Source organism: Macadamia integrifolia, chromosome 12, assembly GCF_013358625.1.
Source record: "Macadamia integrifolia cultivar HAES 741 chromosome 12, SCU_Mint_v3, whole genome shotgun sequence".
Lineage (NCBI taxonomy): Eukaryota > Viridiplantae > Streptophyta > Magnoliopsida > Proteales > Proteaceae > Macadamia > Macadamia integrifolia.
In genome coordinates, this window is record NC_056568.1 from 27141134 (window position 1) to 27162309 (window position 21176).

The window sequence follows — 21176 nt, forward strand, 5'->3', positions numbered from 1 at the left end:
ATTTGATCACCTCACCTTCTACGCGTTAGAGGGTTTGGCACACTGGAGTAGATTTGGGTCTTGGCAAATCAAGGTTTTAAAACTCGGGAACAATCATAGGATCGGGTCTAAACCTTGGGAACGATCATGAGATAGTTCAAGGCCAACATTTTTTTGATACCAATTTGGATCAATCTGGTTCGAACTTTATCGAACAGATTTACCCCTGTTTTTTTTTTTTTAAATCATTTTTTATTACGATATTAACTTTGAACCACACATGTGTATCAGGATCGGAGATTGATAAAGGTTGATACTAACCAATCCAATCCAATATGAGTTTTATAACCATATGTGAAACTACACCATCATAACAGCCGATATACCGATTTGATACCGATTCTTAGAACATTGACAGAGAGAACTTGCTTTTCCGACACGCGGTCAAAACCGTGGGAGATTAGGGAGAGTAGGAGATTATAATGATAAAATAGAAAAAAAAGAAAAAATATTTTTCCCCTAACGCCCTCCCTATTTTGTCTTCTGGGTAGATGAGGTCTTTCTCTTTCCGAAGCTAAATTATGATTTCACAAGGAGGGTTGGGAGAAGACGGAAGAAGGAAAAGAGAGGAAATAAGCAGGAAAAATACATAATTAAAAAAAAAAAAAAAAAAAAAGGGAAAAAGAAAAACACAGCTCTTTCCTCGTTTGTATTGTTAACTAACATCCAAAACCAGAAGTTTTTTGTACAGCGAATCGATTTGGAGTTCGTCAGAGAGCGTTTCAAGACGATCTCAAGTCAAGAGGGGATTCCGAATCTATTTTGCAAGTGTTGACATCGTTCGTGGTACTCCTTTGTGTTGTTTTAGGGAGAAAAAAAAAAAAGAGGAAAAAAAAAGGAAAAAAAAAAAAGACTTTGTTTTTTAGAGGTTTGTTTCGATGAGGGTCTATGATTTTGTTCGATCATTATTGTTACGGGGTGATTTGCTTGGTGGGTTTTGATGTTAGAGTTGGGTTCGGCTGATTTTTCGGTTTCGAGTGATGTAGGATTTTAAGGAAAGTGGGTTTTTTTGAAGGGGAATTTGAGGGTTTTTGATGCTCTCCCTAGGGAATAGGGATGATGGGAGGAAAGGGTTAGGGTTAGGGTTTGGTGTTGGAGAAGAGATGGAGGAGACTGAGCTTGAAGAAGGCGAAGCTTGCTTTTATCAGGAGGACGATGCAAGGATCGACCCTGATGTCGCTCTCTCTTACATCGTAAGGGTTTCCTTCTGTTTTTACTGCCCAACAAGTTTGAAAATTTTTTGGGCCCCTTCTTTGATGGAAATTTCGTGATCAAGTATATACCTTTGCTTAATATTTCTGTTTGTTTTGTTTGGTATGTCTTAGATTGTGCATTAGAAGCTTGGCGGTACTGGGTTGGTCTGATTGATGGTTTTAAATTTTTAATTGTGAGAGGCTAAAAACTCATTGCTTGACACATGTGTTCTGGATGCTCAAGATTTGTTTTTGAAGGTTCGGAATTAGGGTTATTAGAAGCCAAATTGCTTCGCAAATTAAAAGTGGGAGCTCTTAGTTAGACTCTGTTATGGCTCCAGAGATTATGAGGGCAAGTGGTTGTGTGATTTCAATGTGATTCAACATACACATTTCTTTTACCTATTTTGGTATTAGGGGAGAAAAAAGATTTAATTGGTTTACTCAAACATTTAAAATTACTAGATCAACTGGTTATGCTCTAAGGTTTGCCGTACGCACCTGTTTGTTCTGTTCTACAGTTTTATTTGTGATAATTGGAGCTGCAGGGGAGAGTTTTTAAGTCATTGGATAGAATGCAATAGCCCTTTTTTTAATGGAGGTTCAGCAAATAGGTATTTTTATTATGTGGTCACATATGGCATGCATTTTCCCATATTGTGCTCTTTTGAAAGCCTTTCTGATATGATGGACTTCAACTCGATCTCTCTTTTTGTGAACTTTGAATAATCATGAAGTAGTGCATCGATCAATGTAGTTTTTTGACAGTACACAACAGTATCACAAAATAAAATTGCTATGTTGATTACTTCTGCATACATAACACTCCATTAATTTATTTTTCAAAACCTTTCATCTTTCTGAATACATGATTTCTGTTTCCTGGTTCTAGTTGTTATCATCACTCTCCATTTACTCATTCGTGCTTTAATGCTGTCAATATTCCAACATCTGTAAGATTTTGGTTTCTGTTTCTTAAGGATGAAAAGCTTCAAGATGTCTTGGGCCATTTTCAAAAAGATTTTGAAGGTGGGGTTTCTGCGGAAAATTTGGGTAAGTGATCGATGACAGGACTATAATTTTGGAGTTTGCCTAATTGCATTAATAAATGTTTTCTTTGACCCCCATAGTGATGGTATTGGAATTTATGCATTTTTACAGGGGCAAAATTTGGTGGGTATGGTTCGTTTTTACCTACCTATCAGCGATCTCCTTCTGTTTGGTCTCATCCAATTACTCCACCAATAGTGCAAAACCACAATACACCAAGATCGCCAAACCATTTGCCACTGGAGGTATGTATTGTTAAATTTGGACAAAATTCTCTTTTTATTTGTTGTTGCATTTCTTAAATAGAAAAATCCATGGCCTACTCTTACACTGGGTAGGGATTTTCTTCTCTATTTGAGGACTTCCGGTAATGATACTATTCAGGGTGCACGTCAGAACTCTTCAGTTCCATCAAGTGCACCCTTCTCTGTCAGGCCTGGACCTGCTTCTAGCAGTGCTGCACCGCCAGCTGTTTCGAGGGTCCCATCTGTGGAAAATTTAGTTAAAAAAGATGTATGTTCATATCCTGCTCGTGCCTCTGTGGAGTTCAGTCCAAAAACTGAACGTTTAAATAAATCGGTTAATCCAAATGACCAGAAAACACTGAAGGTTCGAATCAAAGTAGGTCCTGATAGCAGTTCAGCTAGGAAGAATGCCGAGATATACAGTGGTCTCGGCCTTGACATGTCTCCTTCTTCATCATTTGACGACAGCCCTGCTGAAAGTGGAGGGCTGTCTCCTGAATCTCGAAACTTCCTGGATGAATCTCCGACTAGTATACTTCAGGTAAACTTTTTTCCTCCTCATTTCCTTGTTTTCTATTTCTGTTTGGGTGGACCAAGTGATCCATGTGGCTTGGTATTGTTGATGTGGTGAGCAGATTACAACATCTTTTCCCATCCCCGGTGGCCTGTTGCTATCACCTCTGCCTGATAATCTGCTCCACTTATCCAAAGAAGAAAAGCTTCCGAGAGACGGTAGATATGGGCCTGCCCACAATGGTAGCCAGGAAGGTTCTGGTATGCCAGTGGATGAGTTGTCTTCCGCAATGGTGGCTAGCAAAGCATTGGGCGAGAAGAAATCGAAGTCAGTGGAGAAAAGTGGGAGGTCTTTAGAAGTGAAGAATGGGAGTGGTAAAGATTCTGGGAATGACATAGCTGCTCTTTTGAAGAAGGAAGTAGACATTGAGACCTCTGCAGGCGGGGAGCTTGTTCCTAATTCCATGAAATTTCCTTTTTTATCCGGCTCAAAATTTGGCACAGGAGATACAACAAAAGGTGCTGTTAGGGCTCCTGATACTTCTAGGGAAATCAGTAAGTGTCCGGGGAAGGACAAAATATTATTTTCGTACTCAGTGAAGGAGGAAGCCTTGGAGTCTGTGCCCAGCCAAGACGTGGACATGGTTGATAAACAGAGTATGAAGATGAGTTCAGCAGATAAGATATTGGACACAAGGAAAGAAAGGAGCAAAGGAAACAAGAGCTCTGACACCTGTGGGACTGAATCAGATGCTGCCAAGGTGGGGAAAGATCTTGATAGTGGACCCGCAGGTGCTCCAAAACAGAAGTTTGGGTTGAAATCTACGTCCTCTGAACAGGATGGAGTGAAGAGGCCCCATGGGAAGGAGCAGCTGTCGTCTAGTGGCAAAAAGAAATCAAAGGGAAGCCAAAGTAATGGAACCCCTGCTGCAGAGTTCCCAAAGGAAAGCTTGAAGGTTGTTTCGTCGTCAGCATCAAAAGACAAGAAGAAAAAATGTCAACCTGATGATTACCCATCTAAAAGCAAATCGGATGATGTAAAATCACGCAAAGACTTGGGGAAGACCATGGACAACCATAGGGATTTAACTGGTGATTCAATAGTGGTGCAAGCTGAGGATAGAGTAGACTCACTGGAAATGCCTTTTAAAGACCGGCGGAGTGACTCAACAAAGCCTGAGTTTTTTGATAAAGAAATCCACACATTGGCAGACAATCCAAAAAACAGATCAAATGGTAAAAAGATTGATAATCAATTGAGATCAGAGACATCAAGGGCAACCCTGACAGCTGCTTCTTTAATGGAAAATGGGCCTGGTTCTGATGCAGCTCATCCCCCTTCTGTTGTTATAAAGGAAAATTGGGTTGCTTGTGATAAGTGTCAAACATGGCGGCTACTACCTTTTGGTGTGGAGCCCACGGTTCTTCCAGAGAAGTGGCTGTGCAGCATGCTTGATTGGCTGTAAGTTCCTTTCAGCAGTATTTTTGGATTCTTTAGTTTATGATAGTTGTTTGAAATTATGACTAGAATGCCCAATCAAAGAAATTTGGTGGTTTGATTTAAATCTTTATAGACCAATGGGGAAAAAAAACATATGTGAAATTCCTTTTTTCATCATAACAATAAGCAAGCAGAACCTTATATTTCATCACCCATTAAACTTTACACATGAAAGTGCTTCTGCATAAATATTTCATGAAATTGGTGAAAATTTTGAAAGTACAGTTAGAAGTTAAGGCTACTCACGTATGGAGCAACATATATTATCGATTTTGGTACTGGTGCTGTTCTGTACTTCTGCTTGTTGCTGATTACATCATGAGGCTGTTAAAGTTTGTTTGATCCATTTAATATTTTAACATTACCACATTGAAGATGATTTTCCGCCTTTTTATTTTTATTTCTATGAATGATTAGTGTTGGAGGAGATTGGATGCTCTTTATATTTGGTTGTTCCTTTTTTTTTGGGGGGGGGGGTCTGTTTCAAGTTAGAAAAGTGCCTTGCAGTATCTGGCAGAAGTCACATTAACTACCAAAGCTTTAGAAAATAAAGGTGTATTTACAACAAGTTGCTTGGATACTTCTTTCTGTGTCATGCTTGGCTTCATGAGGATAATCAGATGCTGTGGTTAACCATCCTCATGTTGGAGAAAGAGAAATTTGTGGGCCATATTATTGAATCATCATAAGTCTACTTACTAAATGCACTTTTATCTGCCCTGCCCGCGTTTATGTTGAGTGGTATTTGAGTTGTTTTGTGGGAATTGGCAATGATGGGTGAATGGTATGTTTTTTCCCTCATGGGTTTGGTTGAAAGGGAATTTGGACTACTCATCACGTAGATGTACTGTTCTAGAGGAACTCACTGTGTTGTCCCTCATTGATTATGCTCTCAGTTTTTCTTTTCATCTGATTATTGGTTATTGAAACTGGTTGCCAGGCCTGGAATGAACCGGTGTGATTTTAGTGAAGAGGAGACAACAAGAGCTCTGTATGCAGCGTACCAAGTCCCCATCACTGAGGGTCAAAATAACATACATAGTCTGCCTGATGGAGTAGCCTTGGATGAGGTCCGGCGTCTTGATGATAGCCACCTTGATGTCAGGTTGCAGGCTTTGCCTGGTAGTGCAAAGAAGAAACCGGGTTCAAAGGAAGCATCAAGTGCAGCTAACCATGTGGGCTCCATTCACTTTTCAAGTTCTACAAAGAAGAATCAGCAGGCGTCTGTGAAGAGTAGAAGCTTAAATGATGTGAACCAGGTTCCTTTGGATTCCAATCCTGTGAACAAGCCTGTCTTACAACAATTAAGTAAGTCAGGTGACTTGTCTGTGGATAAACTCATGCATAAGCAGAAGGAGAAACACAAACTGTCTGAACACTATTTAGATGGAGGTATTGTTTTACAACAACTACAAATTGCATCTTTATGGCTTTCACAATCCTTTACTTGGAAATATCTAATCGTTTCTGTCATATATGTTAACAGGTGTTGCCAAGCCCTCAAAAAAAAGCAAGAGGGAAGCTGATCAAAATGAACATAAATATTCTAAGAAAATGAAGACAGAAGGTATGTATTATACTGATGATGATTGGAATTCTGACCTGGGGGTTGCCCACCCCTGCACAAGTGGTGGTGGTTTGCCAACTAAGGCACCTGGAAAGGAATCAAATAGATGTAATGGGCACTTCCCTTTGAAGAATCCAAAGCGTGATGGAAGAGGCAGTTTTCCAGCTTCTGTAAAGAAACCAAAAGATCAAGTTCAGGTTCCTCTTGATGGTGGTTCTGCCCTGAATTTGAGGAAATCCAATAAAATGAATGTTGCTGCTAAGAAGAGGAAGGTGAAGGAGTGGCAGGAGAGTCAAATTTATCTAGATCCAAGAAGTGAGCATCACCTTCATGACAGCAAGGGATCTGTTAAGGTGGAGACCAATGACAGTGAACGCGGAAAGGAAAAGAAGGCCAGGGCTTCTAAATCTGAGCCAAAGGAGTACAATACCAGTAAGGGGGATGGTAGATCAAACAAAAAGGGTAAGGTGACGAAAATTGTCTTGTCCGGAAGTAGAGATCGACCAATTGATGGAATGGAAGCAGAAGCTGCATTTTGTATGGAGAAGGACCAGCAACTAGGGCAATATAGGGTAGGGAAAAATGTGTCTCAACGGACCTTGGATGTTTCAGATTCATTAAAAAAGGATCTGGGATATGGACAGCCTTCCATGGCTGCCACTTCAAGCTCTTCAAAGGTTTCTGGATCTCGTAAAACTAAAAACAACTTCCAGGAAGTGAAAGGTTCACCTGTAGAATCTGTTTCATCTTCTCCTTTGAGGTTGTCCAATCCAGACAAGCTTACATCGGCAAGAAGAGATATGTTAGGAAAAGATGATGCAATGAACTATGGTGTCTCTGTCATTGGTAGCCCAAGAAGATTCTCAGATGGAGAAGGTGATGGTGGCAGTGTTCGGTCTGGTATAGTAAGGAAGGATAATCCTTTTCATATGTCACATCATGGATCCCTGGAGTCTCCTGTGCTGGATTATCAGGGCAAGGATTCTGATCACACCTCTGTTGGAAAAGGGAACAGACAGATTGAACCTTCTGAATTTAAACATACCCATATGGTGAATGGTGATGCTGATACCACGGATACGTATAACCGATATCAGAATGAACTGCGGGGTAAGGACCATGGCCCCATTGAGGAGAGGGTGAACAACGGCCATTACCATGTTAATGGCTATCTTCCTCGGAAGTCTGGGAAGGGATCCTCATCACGGTCTAAAGAGAAACACAGAAGTTCCAAATCTAATTTTGATAAAGGTAAGGTCAAGCTTTCTGATTCATTCAGTGGGCAAGAAGACATGCATGCAACAAAAGGCTTGAGGTATGAGGCTGAGATTGAATCTTATGATCGTTCTCCTTACCATCAAGAAACAAGGGATGGGAAATACAGCTCTCAGGATAAATGTGCTTTTAAGTCTGACAAGGATGAGAAGACTTACTTGGGTAAGAAAGATTCTACCGGGAAATGGTCACACGAGAGCAATAAAAGGGAAAACCCATCAAAATTTGGGGGACATGAGGACTCAGAGGTGAAAGTCATTTGCAGCAAAGATGGGAAATCCACCTCACAGCAAAATTTGCTGCTGGACCGTGATGGTGAGAAGTCCTCTAGTCGGTTTCTTCCGGATAGAATTGATAAGATGGATGTAGCGTTGAGGAGAGGGAAGTCACAATTCTTCCCTCATTCTGGAGATAAACAGGATACACAGTCTCGATGTCCTCGACCAATGCCAGGAAGTGCATCTGATGTTTTACCTGTTGATGCTTCTGGTGGTGGGGTTGGTGATGCATTGAAGGTTTCAAGTCACACTGGGAAGCTTGATAATCACAATGGAGCTTGTCATAGTAATTTGAGACATCCCACACCTAATGGTCTTGGGGTCAGGGATCTCAATAGCCTCAATGCCCCAAGTCCAGCTAGAAGGGATTCTTCTGGTCAGGCTGCTGCCAATATTGCATTGAAGGAAGCCAAAGATCTGAAACATACTGCTGATCGTCTTAAGGTGTCTATAGTTAGCCCATCTAGATATTTAACCATTTGTTTTTCTGAAACTTCACAATGTCATACCTGACTCTTTTTATGATTCACTTGTCTTTTATAGGATCCTGGGTTAGATCTTGAAAGGACTAGGCTATACTTCGAGGCGGTTTTAAAGTTTCTTCATGCTGCCTCACTTTTCGAACCTTTTACTAATGAGATTACCAGATCCACGAGTGTTTATAGTGAGACTGCCAGACTATGCGGGTAAGCAAATTGTTGACACTGCATGGAAACCCTTTTATTTCATGTGAGTCATGTGGCACATATCATATGTTCTTTTTCTCCACTTTTGAATTGTATTGGAACAAAGTTAACTTTATCAAGTATCAACTCCCTGTTTTGATATGATCTTACTGCATTTGTTTCAACTTAAACCTTATTGTACTATATTCTATACACTTGTTATTGCTGAGAAAAAAAAAAAAATGGAAAGAAAAAGAGGATGTGAGGGGTTACAGTTTTCTGGTAAGGCTTATTGATCAATGCACAACACTATTTTGATGAGCTTCTGCTGCTGTTTCTTGATTTGCCTACAAATTGAGTAGTACCTTTTGAGGGAATTCGGTTGTGAAAATGAGAAACAAGATACCTTGAAAGCTCTACTTGGAAATGAAAATCGTCTTGGTGAAATTGCAGCAGGGCTTCTGAACTTTTTTATCTTCTGAGTTGTTGCAGGAGTCTTTGAGTGGGGATTGTTAGGTTGAATTTCTTGCTTCTGTGGGCTCATACATATTCTTCTTATGAGCAATAACACATCAAAGGGCCACTACCCATTGCTGATCCCACCTATGCGGGGTCGTGGGAGGGGTGAGTTTGGAGTTGTCCCGACTTTTGCATTTTGTGGCTGCCCTCAAGACTCAAATCCGGGCATTTTCCCTGGCAGCACGATCCTTTTACCATTGCTCTAAGCAGTGGCCCCTATTAGTAGTACCACATCTCTTCCACTTTTCCAACAGACTTTTTTGTGTTGCCTCTATGTTTTTCTTGATTTACTATGTGCTTGTGCTGAGGTATTGACATTCATAAAACTATTTTTTGCGATATTCATCTTCCACTCAGTTGATTTAGGACACAATTTTCCTCTAAGAACAGAAATTTTATGCTCCAAATAGCCCTCGATTGCAATCTGCTGAGGTTTTGTCGAAGATAGAATAGTAGCTTTTTGGGTCAAAAAGGGTGAAAGAAGGCAAAAATGAGGGCTTGTTCTGAAACTAGGATTGGAGTTTTGGTGGATTAACACCAGATGTAGGAAAATAGTTCACGGTTTTTGAAAGAGAAGGGTTTATGAAGCTTAATGGTGGGTTAAAGGGGCTGTAATTTATCTATTATGCAACTAATAATGATAGAAAATATAGAGGAAAATCATTTGCCTGGTTGCTCGAGTGTTTTGATGGGACTGTTTAGGGTTGAGTTAGGGATATTTTGTATAAGGGTTGGAGGTGATTTAATTGAAGGGGGAAAAAAGGTAAGAGTAAAAGGATAAAGGAGGAAGAGTAAAGAGGCTGGTCATGGGTAGGGGAATGGGTGCGACGAACAAGTGACAAAACCAGAAGGTAAAGATAGAAGAAGAGAAGAAATTGGATGAATTCACGTCAATTCACTAAAAGCAATCTCAATCACCTGGACCCCTTGGCTGCCTCCACCTTGCCCCTATATAGGTTACATGAGTTTGAGATTTCATAACGACTGAATTTCTGATTCTCAATTACAACGTGGTCGCACTAGTAGTTTGGGATTCATAACTACTGAATTTCTGATTCTCAATTACAACCTGATTTCACCAGTAACTTAAAATTTAGTATCTAGGAAGCTACTTGACTGCATGACTTGCTAGGAGTCTGAACTTTAAAATATACTCCCCCCCTGCCCCAAACAATGTTTGGTTGCTCAATTAAAGTTCAATGGATTTATTTGGAGCCAGTTTCTATGATGACTTGTATCTTTGTTACATGAGTTTGGGTAGTATATGAATTAAGTTGTATGGAGTGACCTTATGCTCTTACTGATATCGTAGGTTTTGTGCTCATGAATATGAGAGATTGAAAGAAATGGCTGCTGCTGCTATGGCTTACAAATGCATGGAGGTGGCACACATGAAAGTTATTTATTCCAAACATTTTACTGCTTCTAAAGATCAGATCGAGCTGCAAAATGCATTGAAAGTGGTTCCTCCAGGTAAATTGAATAGGTCCTTAGTCTGGAAGTTGAAGATATTTTGGGCTATTTTTTTATCTATGGGGCTATATTTATGCCATTATATGGTGATTATTTTTACTCGTTGCTCTGCGCATGAAAATCTGTTTCTAATTTGTCTCCTGAATATACAGTTTTTTGCTAATTTGAAGACATACTGACTCTGCAGTTGTAAAGTGACGATAAAATATTGAAACAATTGCAATTTGCCCACTAGACAAAAGAATCTGTGTAGAGAAACTCACCCTTAAAAGAATCTTGCTTTCTTTTTGGACTTTAGATATCCAAAATCCTAATAAAATCACCTTTCCAGCTTGGAGATCACTGCTCAAACAGTTTGATTGGTCTTAAAAAGTCCACTGGTTTTATGTTAGTTTTGGAGAGAGACTGTGACAGGGTACCTTCTTTTCCACTGAGGATTCACTAAAGACCACTAGTTTGTTGATTGTTGTGAGTTGAGTGAAAAGAACCTAGGAGATTCATGGATAGAATTTCAACTCTGATAAATATGTCGTGAGTTGATGATAAATTATTTATAATTTTATTGCCAATGGACCTCAAGATATGCTTATGTGTGGTGTTCCCCTCCATTACAACCCTATCCAATTTGGTTAATTGCTTTTCTCATACGAAATGTTTCACTAATTAATGCAATTAGCAATTGGAAAGAAGTGCTAATTTTCCTGCTCTTCTTTCTGAAAGTGAATTGCTTATGATACCTTCTTTTCAATGGTATTTATTAGGGGTGATTAATTGACTATAAGTTCAAAGTAAAGATACTAGGAGATTTACAAATAGCATTTTGACACTGATAAATAGGCCTTAGGAATTGCTGACTAAAGATAAAGCTTTGCGAATCGAGTATAAATTATGTATAATTTGTTGAAATGTAATGCTCATTGAACCTCAAGAAATGTTAAGTTGGTGATTTTTCATTATGAAAAAGATGGTGGTTTCCCTTTCTCCAATTTGTTAATTTTTTTGTCTTACAAAAGTTTTCATTAAGTGAATTAAATAGTAGACAATCATGTGTGTACCTCTGCTGACAAAAATAAGCCTGAATCTGATGCAAAATTTTTTTAAAAGCTTCAGTTTGATTTTTGACACTATTGTTGCATCCTGATTCTTTCGTCATCAGGAGAGTCTCCATCCTCGTCTGCCTCAGATGTTGATAACTTGAACAATCAGGCAGCTGTGGATAAGGTTGTTGTAACCAAAGATAACAATAGTTCTCAGGTTGCTGGAAGCCATGTCATTATTGCTAGAAACCGTCCCACCTTTGAGCGGCTGCTTGGCTTTGTAAGTCTACTCAATCTCTTATAAATTTTATGCTGAATTTGTGCATGCTCTTGTAGAATCACCATTAAGCACTTTGCTATGAATATATATGCATAATAGCCTGAAAAGTCTTATGATTTTAGTTGTCTATCCTCATCACATGTGAATTATATTGTATATGTTAATTGTTTGCTGTAATTGGGCTCTTGTCGTGAATTTGAATCTCTCTGCAAACATTGATTATGATTTTTCATAACACTGAACATGGATGGATTTGATCGTCTCTGCTTCAGCCTAGAAAGTTCAATCTCACTGTTCTGACTATCTGACCAAATGTTCTTGACAAAATTAGCAGTTTTGGATCACGTAACGGTTTTCGTGGTTTGATAATTGATGCTGTTAAGAGTGTATGTGTTGGTTAAGCATCACCAAAGCTCGCAAACCAGATCTCGGAGATGGTTGCCACCTTGGCAAGACAGCTACACTCAGATACAACCCTGAGAGGGACTGTGGTTCATGCTTCACCATCCTTACAATTTGAACTAAAGTCTGGTATCAAGACAGTGTAGAGGCCTTAACTTGGCCTTTATTATCCCCTTCACCATTTTTTTTTAATGGTGGGTGGTGGTGGTGGCTCGTTCTTGCTCCCTCCTCTATGACCAATGCTTCTGTTTTTCTCAGTTTGATGACTTTCCTGTGTACCCTACTATTATCTATTTGTTTATTTATAAACATCGTCTCCACACTTATTTTTCAAAAGATTCTGAGTATCTTAATCCGATTGTTTGCAGACACGGGACGTAACTAGTGCGATGGAAGCCTCAAGGAAATCCCATAATGCTTTTGCAGCTGCCAATGCTAGCCTGGAAGAGTCTGGGCATAGGGAGGCTGTAAGGCGGGTCCTTGATTTCAGCTTCCATGATGTGGATGGACTACTGCGTCTTGCACGGCTTGCAATGGAAGTAATTAGCCGTTGAATTTCAATGGTCATAGTAATTTTCAACCCTGTGAGTATGTTTTCTTTGGTTCAATTCCATGGTAAGCAGGCCTTACGGGAGGAAGGAAAAAGAATCCGAGCTGGATCTCTCGGCTGCACATTCTTCTAAGAAAGAGCATGCTATTGCCAGCTCAACACCTCTGTACAATGTGTACAAAATGAGAGAACATCATTTTCTTGGTGAGCCTTCGGCATGTTTTTGACACGGAGAAGGGTTAGCACATTATCCAAATATATGAAGGTTGGGTTGAAGGAAGTGCCTCTTGCCACAAGTCAAGGCGTCTGCTACAAGCTTTATAAGTTATGGGAAGTGCAGTGATGTGGCTCTATAGGGGAGTCGGATCTGGGAGAAAAATGGAACATTGAATGCCTTCGAGTTGGCTTGAGGAGGCTGAATACTAACGTAGCTCTGATTTACGCCATCTTTCTGGCATTTCTGCAAAAGACTTCAATTTTGTTTCTTCTTCTTTTCTTTTCTTTTCCTTTTCCTTTTTTGTTTTTTTTTTGTAATTCAAAAAATGTAAGTACAAAATGTTGATGGAGGTTGCCAAGTTGATAAAATTTCAAGCTTAGTTTAGTTCACTTTGTTGAATCCCGGTTCAAATTTTCCGTGAATCCGAGGGAAATGGAGATGGCAGCCTCAGGTATATAATTTTTAGCATGACACAATCTATCTCCAATGGAACTCTCTTTCTTTCTTCCTTTCCTCTGATTTTAATTTTTAATATATGTTCTTATTTGTGTAGGCTGAGGCTACCTGTTGTTGCAGTTGGAATGGTTTTTTACCCGTCGCTGATAAAGGAGACAAGTAGGAAGAAAATAGATACAAATAGATTTATATAAGATGCAAGAAATTGTGGTACTCAGAATTTAAGAAGTTGGAGATTTTCCTGTGGAGTGCCTGGTTTATTCTCCTTGATGAAAAGGTTCAGTGTTCTAATGTTGTTAAGCGTAGTTGGACCTCTTACTGTTTTTTCTTTACTGGGATTTTCAACCACTTAGATGTTGATTCCTGGTTTTGAATGTAGGAGGATGCCTGCCTATTCATATGTGAATAAAACTAAATTAGATCCATGAGTGGGGCAATTAATATTTGTTGGGGTTCATCTACACCACCAGCTTGCAGATGTAATGATCTCTGACAGGTAAAGCTCCATTTCACTGGCCTTGTTCTATATTGGCTGAATATTTGTAATGTGAAGCTTTTATGTAGCTCTATAACTTAGTATTGCATAATCTGGGAGTTGAAGATGTTGAGTTGGGAAATAATGGCTTATACTTCTTGTGTGATATTATTACAAAATGCTGATAATGATTGTTACGAAAATATTTTTGTTTCATGGTTGCCTTATGATGAGAATGCATCTGAATGAGTTGAGCTTTCTTGGGAGTTCAAAAATTTCTGAAAGTTGAGCATGATTTGTGCTTGGTAGCCCAAAATTTTGAATGCTGCTCAAGCATAGTAAGAACACCCCCCCCCCAAAGAGAGAGAGAGAGGAGCAACCATTGATAATGACCTTGTAGTAGCTTGTTTCAAGCCTTCCTCATTAGAATATTATTCTTAAATTCCCTTTAGAATGTTGAAAATATGGGGGTTTGTATAAGAGAAATGTCTATAATTCCCAGGTACATGTGCTATGGATTTTGGGAAGATTTCTGCTTAGTTGGTTCATATAAACAAAGAGCTAGTTGTGGCAATAATCAATGGACTGGAAATCTCCATTGCCAATGGTGTGCGGTGATCAAGGGACTGGAAATCTCTACTGCCAATGGGCGCTATTCTGTAGCGATTAGCTTGCTTGGGGAAGAGAGCGGGGGTGTTAATAGGCTATTTCCTTGCAACTGGGCGATCTTCCCATTGGCTAGCTTCCCTAGGGGTTCTCTTTTTGGCTTCGATCTCTTCTTCTTCTTCTTCCTTTTTGTTGTTGTAGTAGTAGTAGTAATATATTCCACAAAGCTATGTGTTGTTTTTTATGTTGACTTTCAAATTGCAATAAAATTCATTGGTGGGTCAAATAATTCAACTCCTGTATGCAGTGGTAGGTGGGTTGATCACTTTCCTTTGGGACTTCTGGGATTTTATATGCATATAATTTGCATGTGGATCCACCATATAGAGGTATAAGTCTGAAGCAACTGACCATTGATCTTTGGCTTCAGGTAGGTAAAAAGGGTTGTGGTGGCGATGGTGGCAGCAGCAAAAGATCATGAATGATGGGCCTCTTCAAAGTTTTTTCTTTGTATTGACTTGTAATTGAACACACCACCTTCCCAACCAACCACCCCCCCCCCCCCCGGGCGGGGGGTCATGGGCCCTCTTTTCTCCCCTTCTCAAAATATGTCTCGTGAAGTTTTGAAACCCTAACCCCCTCCAAAAAGAAGAAATACCTCATCTGGGCAATGTATCATGGTAAATAGCATTGATTCTTTAATAATTAAATTTATTACCCATTTGTTTGTGTATGAACACTTATGTTAATGTAAGTCCAGCTCTTGCACTTACTGTTAACTGGATTATACTGCACTGTTTAGGCAATTCTAATTTGAAATCATTTCTTCATCAAGTCTCTTATGCTGTGCTGTTATGACTGAAATATTTTTCCAGAATGGATTATAGAATAGAAACACCATTTGTTTGAAGCCCTAGGTTTTGGCCTGTTGTACAAGATACTTCTCATCCCTTGTATATCATTTCAACAATTTCCATCTTTTTGTTCTTCAAGATTCTTAATGATGCTCACCAGGACCCGGCTACTCTCAGGTCATTGTCAGGTGAATCTGGGAGAGGCAAAAACCCCATTCCTCTCTCTCTCATCATGAACTGGCTGACCTTTAGGTCTGGGTCTGCACTGTATTAAATTCATGATCCGACTGACCTTAAGGTCTGGGTCTGCACTATGGATTAAAAATGGAGGCACTACAGAAGGCAGTGGCTTATCCATGAATATACTTACGAGGCATTGAAACTGTCAACTACTTGCAGGTCTTGCATTCTCAGAAGTGGGAATACAAAAGATGATGCCCAAGAAGGACCACTTTCATATTGTCATCATTCTGTGTCCCAAGCTACAGGAACCAGCTCAGCCCCTTTGCCCAAATCAGTGGATGAAAACTGCGGTAGCATATGGGGAGTACAGCTACCACTACTACATCTGAGGACCCACAGTGCCACCAACATGGGTGCTCTCATCAGTGTATGGAAAATAAAGTAATGCTGCCATTTTAAGTCCTGTTGGCTCTGTGAACTTCAAATCAATGTTGCATTTTTTGTGGATTGTTGTTCGTTGGATGCTTTCAGGCCTAAGTAAAGGAGAACCAGAGGTTTTCATTAAAAAAAGGAGAACCCAAGAGGGGAACAAGTCACTTCTACTGTTTTGTCTCTGAGATTGTAAATGAGAAAGAAGCAACAATTATATTAGAGCAAACCCAAGACCTATAATTCCCCGTCCCTCTAAAATCAGTAAGTAGCTGGACACAATTATCAGTGCTTTACTGTCTATGGGAAGAGCTTTTGTTAGTGGATGGAGGCTATCAAATAATGCTGTATTACATTAGTTGTTTTTATTGGTGTAAGGGGGCAAGCACTGGCAAAGCATCTTGGTTGCCTCCGTATGATTCTATTGCCCAAAGAAATTAGTGTGTTCTAGGAAATGTCCTTGACCTTAACCCAGATGGGACCAAGTGCCTATGTTTTGAAGTTTGGTTTATTTTTGTACCATGTTGAAGTGTTGAACACAAAAACTTAAGCTATTAGATCATGACGATTTTGTTATATGAGATCATTCAAGGTCTCAGGAGATGTGAGATTATTCTCAACACTACAAGTCCCACATCAGTAACCTTGTGGCAACAATAAATGATAGGCTGTGTATGTCAACTTTCTTCATCATTAACCAACCAAAGCTTGCACAAGCATTGATTACACTTGTCAGGATGAAATGCTTAGGTGGGTTGGACATAGACTAGATGAAATCTAAGAAAAGCTAAAGAGCATCATTGCTTAATTTGTGCATTCTGAGCATATGAGGCTATCATAAGTATAAGTAATGATGTTTTGGTGATTTATTTTCATAAAAAACGTGGGGGAAGCTTCAGCGGTATTGTTCATTGAAGTCAAAGAAATGATGTTTCGGTAAGCCATTTCATCAAAAACCTGGGGAGCTTCAGCGGTATTGTCAATGAAGAGCTTTGCTGAAAAGGGTTGTGAGTCTTGTGACCCCTCCCTCTCCAATAAAGTGTAAACGTGTTTCTGTTTTTTTTAGTCGTGGTTAGGTAACAGTGTCCTCAATCGGCTGTGATGACAGATTTTGTCATTGTCATCAATTGTGACATCTGGCATCTAAAAACACCCTCCATTTGATTGTAGGAAAGATTAAACAAAAGGGCAGTGAAAATTTTTGAACCGCATTCTATCTCAATGATGTGGGATTAAACCTATTTTTCTGGCATGTTGTTAGGGTGTTCAACATGTGTTATTCTCTCTCTTCTCCCAATATTGAGATTTTTTTTTGGAGTACTGATTCCCCATGTCTTGTCCATAGTTACATGGACAATTGACATGTGTTCAAATGGTGATCCAATGGCTCTCAGTGCAGCGGTTCTGTTTTGATCGGTAGGAGAGCAGCCAGATCCTTGAAAAAGACACACTTGCTCTCTTGTGTTCAGCTCTGTGATTGATGCATGCCACTTTACCAAAGCTGGTGGCATGCCCAACCCTCTCCCTAGATATATATGGGACAAAGTTTTCTATACGCAAGAGGCCCTTATGCCATAGACATAGAGATGGTGCAATGACAATTGTGCCCCTGCCTGAGGTATATATATATATATATATATAGAGGGCGAGAGAACCCTGCCGATCTAACATAGGAAACATCAAATCAGTGGGCCAATAGGAAGACACATTGGAGCATATATTTAGCACATGTCAAAGAGGTGCAACACGGTCTTTTCACAACCTGCACAGTTTGGATTTGGATTCTTTTTCTTGACATATATTAATATATATATATATATATATATATATATCCAACTTGTTTCAATGGATATACTTGTGAAAATGCACGTGTGGCCGTGTGAGAGAGAATAAAATGTCTGCATTAAATTAAATGTATTTTAATAATATATTATATCCATTGAAACAATTAGCAATTTAAGATGATTATTGAATATTAATTTTTAAATTTCAATTAATGATAGACAAATACGGATTTTCTTAGACAATCAATGGTTAAGTGCTATTCTAGGGCAGAGGGGGAGAGAGAAAAATGTAGAAAGTGAAAACTTAATGTAGAAAATTTAGGAAGAAACCTTTTTAGAACATTTAATTGGTTTTTAAAAAAGCTTCTCCCTCTCTCGAAGTGATTTAGTTACTACTAACATGGGAGACAACTCTAAATGGCACATCAACCACCCATCAATTCTAGCATAGGTGCACATGCAAATGCACATGTGGCAGAGAGAGAGAGAGAGAGAGAGAGAGAGAGAGAGAGAGAGAGAGAGAGAGAGAGAGAGAGAGAGAGAGAGAGAGAGAGAGTGTTGTAACGCAAATACTTCTCAAGGATTGAAGAATTCAAGGAACGAAAGAAATGCTACTTGAAATTGGAGAGTATGTAGCAGACTAAATATCAACCCTTTAATAGTTTGATATATACTGTAGGAACCCAAAAGGCCTAATGTTTACACATTTTAGAAAGGATTATATAAATATTGGATTTGTATTGTTTTCCATGGATATACTACACTTAATGGTTACAAAAGTGTAAAGATATTCACATAATATGATCCTTATAATGGATAAATGAGTTTCTTAATATGGCGCACAAGCTAAGGAATCTTTAAAAGAAAGCAACAAACATGAGCAAATTTACTCACAAAATAAACCTTTGACCCTATATTCCTCTTTCTTCGATGAACTGACAAAAGGAGAGATCAATTAATTGAACCTCATCAGCACAAAGAAAGTTGCATTAGCTTCCAAGTTGCTTCTACTTCATTAACATGAATTTAATAAAAAAATACAAGCAAAAACCACAAGTGATTAGTTTTCGTTCTACCCAAATTACTAGTTTCAGAGACACTAAAAAGATATCTCCAAGGCTATGGAGAGAATCTTTTTCTAGATTCAAAGGAAAGCTTTATAGATTTAAAATTTATGAATTGATACTTTAGCAATCATAAAGATGGATCACATTGTATCCAACATTACACTCATTCTTAAAGAAAAGATTGTTAAAAGAAAAGAATCCTTATTTTGATCGAATTGGTTTGTTTCGGGATGGGAGGATTCGAACTTCTGAGTAGTCGGAACAAAACCTGACACCTTACCGCTTTGCCACACCCCATTTCAATTTCTATTTGACCTCATAAACATAAATATCAATGTTGGTTGTATGTCAATTCCAGAACACATTTACATATATCATCTGTCTTCTTAGAACCATAATTATGTGCACTCATGCAATGAAAATAAAAGAGGAAGGCACCAATTGAAGAAAAGTGGAAGCAAAAAAAATAATGTTTAAAGAATTAAAAAAAAAAAAAAAAATAAGGGAAAAGAGAAGCATCATAATTCCAAAACACAAATATAAATTTTAGGGTGATTTACATCAACCTCCCTTGTCGGTTGCTGTAATTACATAATCCCTCCTGAAAATCAAAAAATTACATTTAAACCCACAAAGTTGACACCGTTAGAGAAGTGTTTGTTTTGAATTTTAATTGACGAAATTGCCTCTAACCATTTTAATGACACTCTCTTCTCTTATATACCCAAAACCCTCACCAACCCTTACAAGCCCAAGGAGGACGACATTGGCGGATGCCCTACGGTGGAGAGGAGCTGTTATTCCGGTAGGTTTTTCAGGCCACATCTCTGACGAAGGTGGGCGGTAGTCCCTCGACGAGATCTGGCGAAGACCGGCGGAGAGGTCTTCGATTGTTGACACGTGGAATTATCCGATCCAGTGGCAAGCGATGAACAGAGGATGTGGATCTCAATCGTTACGGATTTTGGGTCAAAACTGCCATTCTGCTCCCTTTCATTCTTCATCTCTGTTCAACGAGAGAGACCAAGTGGTGCAAGGTTTGATTTCTTTCTCCTCCCTCTTCTTTCTCTTGTCTCTTTATCTCTGTTCATCGGTTCAGTTTCAGACTATTTCTTCCTCTCCTTCCAACATTTTTGTTTTTCATGGGACCAAGATAAATGGTAAATTTCTTGTTCCGCTTTCATTCTTTTATTTTTCTTGCTTTTTTCTGTTGCATTTCATGATCCCATCTGTTAAAGCCTGTGATTTTTTTCCCTACACCATTGGACGATTTATTATTATTATTTGAAGTCCTAATTTTGTGATCAAGTTTGTGGATTATGTTAGATTTTTATCTCCATTCGTTCTGGAAATTAGTCTTATTGAACTTACGAGGAGGAGGAAGAAGAGAACCCTCTCCATCCACTTGGGGAGGCTGTCTTCACATCAATAGGTATTGGTTATGCCGAATCCTTCCTCCCATTGATAGCGTTATTGCTTTGGCATTTGTTATAATGCTTTCATCACTCAATTTGCAGAGGAGGAAGAAGAAAGAAGAAGATGGCGGAGAGGGTTTCAAAGACAGTCCTCTCTTCAGCGGCTGGTCTCTCTCACTGAGGAAGAAGAGAGAAGAGAGAGGAGGAAGAAATCAAATCTAGCACTATCAGAGAGGAGAACCTTCGTCGGAGAGGTGTTCGTTGCTCGTGGCTTACAGACAGAAGAAACAAGTAACATAGAAAAGGGAAGATGGGTTTGTTGGGATAAAGTTATATGAGGGCTTTTTGGGTTTTTCAAATTGTTTCAATGTAACTAATGGCTTAACCCAAATAAGATGCTAACGGTGTCAACTTTGTGGGTTTAAATATAATTTTTTGATTTTCAGGGGAGATTATGTAATTTCGGCAAATGACAGGGGAAGTTGATGTAAAAAACCCTAAATTTTATTAGAAAAATAAGGAGAATAGTATTGACAACAAAAACCTTCACAGATATCACCAATCTTCTCAAAACCATAATAATTTCCTTTAGGCATCATAAACACAACTTCCTTTAGGCATATGGTAGTATCTTGCTCAATAAATCATGCATTCACCATCACTTGGGCATCCTTGGGCACCATGAACCCACATATATTCACTTTAGTTTCAGCTATAGGAGGGTCAAGAGAGGAATTGGTGGTTGTGGAGTCCTTCACAGCTGCCTGCATGTCTTATGATTTGATTTGGAAAAAGTCAAAAGTAATCAAAACACCAGGAATATCCAAAAATCATCGAGTTCATAATACTTTCATTGTTTCATTGGAGCCATTCACTAACCAAGATCTTAAGCTTTGTGTTATCACTTTCATCGAAAATCTCTTTATTTGTGCGTAAAAGGAACCTAATCTTATCCAATGCCTAAGAGAGAAATAAACAATTACTAAGGCATAAAAAATGATTGTTACTCAAGTGTAATAAACGGTTTAGTAAATTTTTCATACATCAGAAGCATTGGAGATAACTCTCTCAAAAATTACCTCACCTCGAAAATCAGATTTCTC

The 21176-nt window shown here is 39.0% G+C and overlaps 1 protein-coding gene across 6 annotated transcripts; it reads left to right on the forward strand.

Moving 5' to 3' along the window:
• The first annotated feature begins 517 nt into the window (after positions 1-517).
• Positions 518-16231, forward strand: LOC122057143 (cysteine-tryptophan domain-containing zinc finger protein 7-like). 6 transcript variants are annotated; one of them, XM_042619154.1, is made up of 15 exons: positions 518-1232; positions 2213-2285; positions 2394-2527; positions 2667-3068; positions 3163-4502; positions 5482-5933; positions 6028-8105; positions 8205-8347; positions 10158-10318; positions 11475-11635; positions 12406-13255; positions 13358-13537; positions 13640-13756; positions 14772-15021; positions 15595-16231. In XM_042619154.1, the coding sequence occupies exons 1-11, from the start codon at positions 1074-1076 to the stop codon at positions 12589-12591; spliced, it is 5289 nt and encodes a 1762-aa protein (XP_042475088.1). In that variant the 5' UTR covers positions 518-1073; the 3' UTR covers positions 12592-13255; positions 13358-13537; positions 13640-13756; positions 14772-15021; positions 15595-16231. The 6 variants fall into 6 exon arrangements, with proteins under 6 accessions (XP_042475088.1, XP_042475089.1, XP_042475091.1 ...); XM_042619155.1 differs by lacking the exon at positions 14772-15021; XM_042619157.1 differs by lacking the exon at positions 15595-16231 and having other exon boundaries at positions 2191-2285; positions 14772-15171.
• Positions 16232-21176: the final 4945 nt, after the last annotated feature.

Coding starts and splice junctions, on each gene's coding strand:
- LOC122057143 (XM_042619154.1), top strand. CDS start 1,074: ATGCTCTCCCTAGGGAATAGGGATGATGGGAGGAAAGGGTTAGGGTTA. Junction 1,233..2,212: donor ATGTCGCTCTCTCTTACATC/GTAAGGGTTTCC, acceptor CTGTTTCTTAAG/GATGAAAAGCTTCAAGATGT. Junction 8,106..8,204: donor ATACTGCTGATCGTCTTAAG/GTGTCTATAGTT, acceptor TGTCTTTTATAG/GATCCTGGGTTAGATCTTGA.